The sequence below is a fragment of the Trachurus trachurus genome, assembly GCF_905171665.1.
Source record: "Trachurus trachurus genome assembly, chromosome: 8".
NCBI classification, from domain to species: Eukaryota; Metazoa; Chordata; class Actinopteri; order Carangiformes; family Carangidae; genus Trachurus; species Trachurus trachurus.
In genome coordinates this window covers 16,580,088-16,588,339 of record NC_139905.1, presented here as the reverse complement: position 1 = coordinate 16,588,339, position 8,252 = coordinate 16,580,088, and the positions used below count along the sequence as shown (strand labels likewise).

At 43.2% G+C, this 8,252-nt stretch overlaps 1 protein-coding gene across 1 annotated transcript; it reads left to right on the top strand.

The window, feature by feature from the left end:
* Positions 1–480: 480 nt before the first annotated feature.
* proza (protein Z, vitamin K-dependent plasma glycoprotein a) lies at positions 481–6,088 on the top strand. Its single transcript, XM_083978176.1, has 9 exons — positions 481–632; positions 2,199–2,348; positions 3,051–3,205; positions 3,311–3,335; positions 3,414–3,527; positions 3,623–3,757; positions 3,843–3,958; positions 4,168–4,285; positions 5,123–6,088. The coding sequence occupies exons 2-9, from the start codon at positions 2,270–2,272 to the stop codon at positions 5,656–5,658; spliced, it is 1,278 nt and encodes a 425-aa protein (XP_083834302.1). The 5' UTR covers positions 481–632; positions 2,199–2,269; the 3' UTR covers positions 5,659–6,088.
* The last annotated feature ends 2,164 nt before the right edge of the window (positions 6,089–8,252 follow it).

Genomic DNA, 8,252 nt, shown 5'->3' with positions numbered 1-8,252 from the left:
ATACATACATACATACATACATACATACATACATACATACATACATACATACATACATACATACATACATACATACACATACATACATAGGCTACATATACATACATCTACAAACAGTGAAAATAATATAGCAACAACAATCATAAGATGGACGTAACAAAAAAAGTCAGAGTATAGTCTTGGAGGTGGAGTAAGTTAGCCTAGACTTTATTTCATGTTTGATTTACTTTACCTTTATTTTTTTGTTGTCCGTACCATTTTATTCACACTAAATATTCAAATATTTGTTTCCTATTTTAGTATTTCAAAAGTTTCCCATGTCTGGGGTTCTTATCACATATCTGTGTAACTGACCTCTTCCAGCAGTGTTTGTGTTGATCCATGTGAGTGTGGCCCATGGATGTATGGTGTGGCCCTGCAGGCCACCACACTGAACTGCGCAGTGAGCGTCCTCGGTGCTGTAGCGCTCCCTGGTGGCTCCTTTTTGTACGTGCACCCACTCCGAGCAGTAAACAGGGAGTGGGAGGCTTGGATGTGATCATTACCCGTTACTTTTCATCCACAGGCCTGATCCGTCCAGGACGTGTTTCGAGGGAACAAGGCGTGTCGGTGCTGTGGTTCTGTCCGGAGAGGTGGGTACCAAACATCACTGCTGCTGCTGCTGCTGCTGCTGCTGCTGTTGTTATTGTTATTGTTACGGTTGTGTTATTGTTATTGTTGTATTGTACCACAGCGCATCTTGGTCTGCGGAGGTGAGCCGCACAGACACAGTCTCGGGCTGATAATTATAGGCTGTACATAATTTCAGTGTTTTCATGCAGGTATAACATCGCAGCAGCTCGTGGACACCGAGCACCGCGTGTCCAACTGCAGCGTGTTTAACGGCTGTTGATCCTTATCTTTGTTGTGTAACAGTAACACAACATGAGCTAATGCTATTTGTGGCTGCACAACCTCACAGACAGGAGAGCAAAGGCTTCCCTTTAACCTTGTGCAAACACAGTGTTGTGCGTCAGGCCGGCAGCTGTTGCTACAATATTGGACTCAGTCACTGTAAGAACCGAAAGACAACAACAGACAACAGTAGGAGGCCTGATTGTTTACTGTTTACAATCAAAGACACTGTGAGGCCCAGTGATGCTGCAAATACAACGATGGGCATTATGGGCAGGGAAACTGCGCAGTCACCTTTGATAATGCACAATGAAGTCGGTCACTGCATCATCCCATAGAAATATTGTAGGCTACACTATAACACATTACTAATTTTAAAGAGGAACAATTGATAAAGAGATAGGCTGTATGTTATTAACCAATGTTTACAGACCCACCTCTGAGTTGCCACCTTGTTGTAAATCCTGCTCCAGAACTTTGCAGGTTTGATTATTGTAGAACCTATGATCATTATTTATAATTGCAGGCAACCTTTTGTCAAGTACCATTTATCAACCAATAACTGATTAGAAAGTGTGAAAAGCCAGTTGATTCAGAACAGGAAACAGAATAGAAACTCAGTCATTTGGATGATGTTAAACCCTTTGAGATATGAACTACTAGCACTACTTTAGGTGTGCTTTTGTCTATATTGGATTTAATCATCACACAACATTAACAAATTACTCATTGATATATTTAGGTATGATGGTATATTTACATATGAGGGAAACAACTGCAAATCTGGTTCATGTTTCTGACAATGACTCCAAAATGTTTTCTACACAAAAGGTGTTACTATACCATAGAGTCCTATGTTTCCTTTATTGTCACAAATAAAGGGAACATTTGATAAAATTCAAATATCTCCCATGTTTGTGCCTCTGTACTTTGGGTCAATATCTCTTTTAGTCATTCTGACTTTATGGTTACAAAGTCTAATGAACTGCGTTTTTGACCTGGTAGTAGCTGTGATCGTAAAAGGTTGAAGAATGGTTACATTTTTAAATACTAGGAACTCCCTAATAATCAGCATAATAAACATACAAGTTCCTGCCAACAAAAAGGGAATAATTGTCATAGGCCTACTACATTAAGTGCAATAGAAGACCAAGTTCTTTGTGATAACTATCAGACACCATCCTTTGTAAAAGCAAGTTTCTTAATTTGTGTGTCATGTGTGGTCGTATTGCAACATTAAAAGAAACTAGATAACACGTTTGTTCCTCAATCTCTTCCTCTAAAATCTGTTTGTCTTTTTCTAGGAGTAGGCTACACACTCATCCCTGCTCCACCAACAGCTTGACTCAGATCTGGGTCACAGTTCAGTGTCACCATGGGCTCCTCCAACACATTCGCCACTCTGTTGTGTCTGCTAGCGGGGGCCATGGCCGCCATCCAGACCCCCCACACAGGTGAGGAGGCCAGCATGGACGCAGATGAGACTGCAGAGCCCAAAAATACAAAGATGTAGAAAGAGAGAGAGGAAAAAGCAGTGAGGAATTTAAGGAGGTCAAGATGGCAGCATCTAGGGTTTGACATGTCAGTTTCTCCTCTGCACAAGACAAGAAACTATTGAATGGATCAAACAGAAGCTTTAAATTCAAACAAGATGATTTAGTTGTGTTTACTGGTTGCATTTACTTTTTGCCTGTATTTCAAGGCACTCAAGATACAGAATGAGGGAGGGTTATAATTTAAAATGTTGTTTGATATCTCTATGATGAACACTGTATATTATATTGATTAATCAGTATATGGCTGCAGCCAATTGTTCTCTTCATTATCAGTTATTTTTTTGAGAATTGATCTATTTTTTTTGGAATATAAAACATCACAAAATACTGAAATGGCAGTCACAATTTCACTCCAAAACCTTAACTTATTGATTTTACAATGTTAAAACAGGGAGAAAGGCAGCAGATAATCACATTTAGCAATGTGGATTTTTTATTAATTATTTGCTTGAAAGATTTGTTAAATATGAGTAGTTGATTAACAGCTATAAATATGCATATTGTAAATTTTCTGCACCACCAATGATGAACTCTGCATCAGTGTCTGTAGTTTAGTCTGTTGTGTATGAACCAGCTGAGACATGAACTGGCTCTCTCCAGTGTTTTTGGATAAGCAGCAGGCGAGTTCAGTGATCTACCGCCAGAAGAGAGCTGTTGACGGCAGCAGCCGCGCCGCCACCCTTGAGCAAGCTTGCATGGAGAAGGTGTGCAACTACGAGGAGGCCAGAAGGTTCTTCCAGGACTCGTATCGCACGGTGAGCCCTCGCATTTCACTTTGAAGTCCTACCTCGCCTGTTGTCTACAGCCTACTGTCTGCACTGGACTTCAACTGCGCTCCTCTTGTGTATTTTCTCTTACAGGATATCTTCTGGTCCGTCTATATCGGTAAGTGCTGTGGTAAAAAATGATTTTCCAGTCATTAGTGGTGCATTAGATCTTCTCAGACTTGCTTTGTGTGTTTAGACGGAGACCAGTGTGCAGAGAAGCCTTGCAAGAATGGAGCCATGTGTTCAGACAGCGTGGGAGGCTACGACTGCGTCTGCAAGTCGGGCTTCTCCGGGGTCCACTGCGAAAACGGTGAGAAGGAGATGCCAGCGAGTTGTGTGTTTTAGTTTACTTTTCACCCGGTGTGCGAGCGCTGCAACCCTCTCCTCTCTGTTTCCACGGTGCAGATGAGACGCTGTGCACCCTGGAAAAGGACAAGGGCTGCTCCCAGTTCTGTAAGCCAGGCTACACGTCCTACCAGTGTTCCTGCGCGCGCGGGTGGAAGCTCAGCACAACGAAAAAGGATACGTGTGAGCCTGCAGGTTAGTGTGTTTCCAGGGTCAAGGAAGGGAGAAACAAAACCAATGAGAGAAAAGCAATCATAACCATTTTATATTGTTCTCTCAGTCACACACCCCTGTGGTAAGGTGAACGATCTGAGACAGTGGGATGCCAGACAGACCAACAATGCCAAAAGCAACTTTGAAGGAATTGCCTGTAATTCTGCGGAGTGTCCCTGGCAGGTAGGAACACACACACACACACACACACACACACACACACACACACACACACACACACACACACACACACACACACACACACACACACACACACACACACACACACACACAGTGACACTTAACAGGCACTGCTTTATGTGTCTTTCACACAGCAAACATTTTCTTCATGTTCATCATAATGAAGGGTCTTGCTTTTTTTTTGTTTGCAGGCTCTCCTGAGGAGCTCAGCGTCGCCAGGCTTCTGCAGTGGAGTCATTCTGAAGGAGAACATGGTGTTGACTTCAGCTCAGTGCGCCAACAAATACCCCACTTTCGAGGTGGTTGTTGGTGAGTCGACAAAACACACACACACTCACATCTGTGCAACTAGAGGAAAGTATAAAGTTACCCAATTACTTTATTAAAAGTAACTTGAGAATTTTTACATCTACTGTATAAAAGAAGGAAAGCAGCTAGAGTGCAGTTAGATATAGGTGCAGGATCAAATCAGCAGACAAAGGTAAAGGAGAGGTTGTGCACAGTCATGCTAGAAATAAAAATGGAAACACAGGAAGTTAAAGCAACCGACACATTAGCAACTTCATTTCAAAATAAAACAGGAAATGGCTAACCAGAGTCCAGAATTGTAGCTCACACGGTTCATTATTTTTCCAATGCATGTTAATTTCTCCTTTGAGAACAAATATAAGATCACTTGAAATAAAAATCCCAAACTGTTGATAAACTGAATGGAAGTCAATGTGTCCCATGCAAGTATGCATTTGAATTGAGTATTTTAGGTTCGAAGTTCATAATTTAGTTCAGTCAGTAACAAGGATGTAAGGAATGTTGGCCACATTTGGATTAAAGTCTCTAAAAATAAATTAATAGAAGCATTATTATTATAGCAAATTATTCATTTTTATTCTACAAGATATCAGAAAATCATGAGAAACACTTCCCTTGCAATTTCTAAACATATTCAGAGTGGCTGCAAATGTTTGGCATTTTTATGAAGAAAATTACTAAACTAATAATCGAATTGTCAAAATATTTTTTTTATTTTCTATCAATCAATCGATCACTAAATCGACCAATTATTACAGCTCTTTAATGTATACATGTTGCATGAGCTTGATAACCACTTTCATCCTGAATGACTTGCTCTTACCTGTGCCTCCTCAGGCAAGCGCAGCACCGCCTATGAAAATGGAGAGCTGGTACGGCAAGTGAGGATAGTCCACATCCACCCGCGTTATGTGGTGGGTCGTCCCGAAAATGACTTGGCTATGATTGAGCTCCGCGACCGCATCACGATTCAGAGGGACATGATTGCTGCCTGTCTGCCAGAAAGAGACTTTGCTGAGAGCATCTTGATGGCAGGAGAGTTCCCCGCCGTGATCGCTGGATGGAAAGATCCCATAGGCTCATCTGCGTTTACTGGGGTACTGACCCTTAACCAACTGGCGTACAACCAGCTGCCTCAGTGTCTGGAGACTCACCCCAACCTGATAACCAATAAGATGGGTTGCACTGCTGCCCGGACCAACGCCGACTGCAGCATGAGCTCCGGCAGCCCCTTGTTCACCCTGTACCGGCAGGTCTTCTTTCTCACAGGGGTGGTGAGTCAGCCAGAAGGGTCTGACTGTAGCAGAGGTTACATCTTCCAGAAAGTGTCACGCCACCTCGACTGGCTGCAGTCACTCATGAACACCCGTTAGACGGGGTAGTCAGGGAGAACGTGAAGGCTACGAATTTAAGGAAATGCAGGTGATAAATCTTTCCGAGTGTGCACTTCTAGTTCATTAGTTTACATCCTGTGTGTCTTCTATTAATACCCATCTCCAAATGGAAAACTATCCATGTAACTCTATATAATCTCAGTCTACGCAATGGCCTCCCCATCTCTCTGTATGGATTTCCTCATTTAACCACAAGGTGGCTCTGTGTTGCTGTATAAACAGAGGAGCACTTATTGTATGTGTCTACTACCCTTATGGCTAAGAGAGTGAATTATTCAGCATGTGTTTTGTGATGTGGACAGACCTTTTAATAAGCTTTGACTGATGTTATTTTAGTGACCACTCCACATTGTAACATTACAGGTAATCACTGTTCTATGAATGTAATAAACCCCAACGTCGCACCTGATGCCAGAGCTGTCATTTGTGGATGAAGAGTAATTCTTTAATTGTTTTCCACGACTCAAACTACACCCACCGTATCTTTACCTTAAGAATCATCTGTATGATATAAGACATCAAAGTAATTAACAGCTGCCTTGGTATGCAAAACTAATATCAGTAATGGTGAGAAATTAAACAAATAGTCTGGGCCAAACCAATCAGCAGACTACTGCCATGTCAACAGCCATGCCACCAATGTGGCTGAAAATAGAGACAAGAGGAGACATACATACGTAAACATACATGTAAACAGAGTAAAAAATAAGCAAACATGTTTGAGGGTCACAAGAAAGAAGGGTGCATCTAAGACTGAGATAAACAGGTTTCTAGAGCCTGATGATGCAGTCAGTTTCAAGGCTATTTTATTTAACATCACATCTACATTTGTGTAAAAAAGAATGAAAAAAAAAGTAGCCTCGATGATCTATACAAGTTGTTTGTCCCCGGTTTGTCCCACACAGGCGATATTCGTTCTCCCTCACTGTCACATACCCCTGTGTTGTCTGGCAACATTTTCCCACAGACACTCGCCCTCTGCAATTTTCTCACAGCCTCCCTGGTGAACGAGGCCAGGACCATGTCATGCAGGGAGAGAAAAGGAGAGGCAGAAGAATGGCCATGAGAGAGAGGGAGAGTGAGTAAGAGACGCCACATAACAAAAAACCTGGCCTGCCACTTTTGATCGGGCGCTTGAAAAGGACAGCTCTGAAAGCTGGGGCCCACGTTGGCTGTTGCCATGGTACTCACCTAGGAGATGGCTCCTTGCTCCCAAAAATGGCTCTGCTCCTTTACTGGGTCGTCCAGTGGAGATTAATTCGAGTGGAGCTCCTTCCTTCCTGAGTCTGGTCCTGCTCCCTGGTCCTGCCAGCTCCATTTATATGCTCAGTCTTATGTATACAAACACGGTCTTAAGCATGGTCCAGTTAAACTTCTGCTTCGTCTACACTGAGCTTCTGAATCCAGGCTGTTAAAACAACCACTGCATGGCTTTCATTTTTCCTCCCTGAAAATTGAGTAAAAAAAAAAGGGAGATGAGAACACAACATGAATGCTGAGAGGGGAAAAAGTAACCGGAGACAGGAAAAGGAGGCAGAGTGAGATGTTTGACGGGCAGGAAAAGCAAACGGCCGAAGCGAACGAAGAGATGGAAAATGGCCTATAGACGAGCAGCAGAGACCTGGGATTTGTGATGTTGACACAGAAGAGAAATCATTTATTGTGCGGACACACTGATGGACCTACAGTCTATTAGACATGAATGAAAAGGCCTCAGAGAGACACATTAGAAAGGCCATTACTGATGGAGGGAAGTGAAAGCACTCAATGTCAAAGCTCTCACTCTGCACAAATGTTACTGTTACTGTTGCTATCGTTGAATTTTACTACAGTGTGTCGGTACATCTGGCCACTGCCCTACTTAATCAATAATCCTTTACTCTCCCCAAACCCAAAACATAGTTGCATGCTGTGTCCTCAAATCCTCCCTGCACTGTGAGTGTGTGTGTGTACACGCATGCATGGCACATACATGCTTATTTGTGTGTTGTGAGTCAGGGGGTGGGTGGGTAGGGGGGTTGACATCAAATGACAGACTTTGGAAAGGATTATCTGTCTGTGTGGTGTCTGATTCCATGCAGGGGGTGAGCAGTACGTCTGAGTGTCAGGGGCAGATTGAGTGAGTTAAAATCTGATGGGGGGAATGCGTGTAATGAGCGCTCTGCGATCTGTGAAGGCATGCCTATGATCTTGTCCTGTAATCCCTCCTCTCAAAAAACCATGTCCCCAATCTCTTCTCCCTTCAGGACTCCACAGACATGGGGGCTCCACAGTCAGATAGGATGGCAAAGCTTCTCCCCTCTACCCCCCCACCCACCCACCCCCCACTCTCTCAAACTCTGCCCTATGCCAGACAGAGCAGCTTCCACTTGGTTGGGTAATTGTGCAGGAGGGTGGAGGTAACGCAGGACCTCGAGAAGTTAAGGCCTGGGCACGGAAGAAGTGGCTGAAGGAGAGAGAGAGAGACAGGCTGTGTGGAATTTAATATAACTCAGCTGCGATGTAATTTACTCTGATATTAGTTTTTTTAGCACAGCTCTGTGAGGGTCCCAGCAAACATGTCCATTCAGGGA

What these genes read in the sequence shown, in the direction of transcription:
- proza (XM_083978176.1), top strand. Translation starts at nt 2,270, where the DNA reads ATGGGCTCCTCCAACACATTCGCCACTCTGTTGTGTCTGCTAGCGGGG. An exon ending in CATCCAGACCCCCCACACAG is followed by an intron (nt 2,349 to 3,050) that starts GTGAGGAGGCCA and finishes GGCTCTCTCCAG; the next exon opens with TGTTTTTGGATAAGCAGCAG. An exon ending in CTGCGGAGTGTCCCTGGCAG is followed by an intron (nt 3,959 to 4,167) that starts GTAGGAACACAC and finishes TTTTGTTTGCAG; the next exon opens with GCTCTCCTGAGGAGCTCAGC.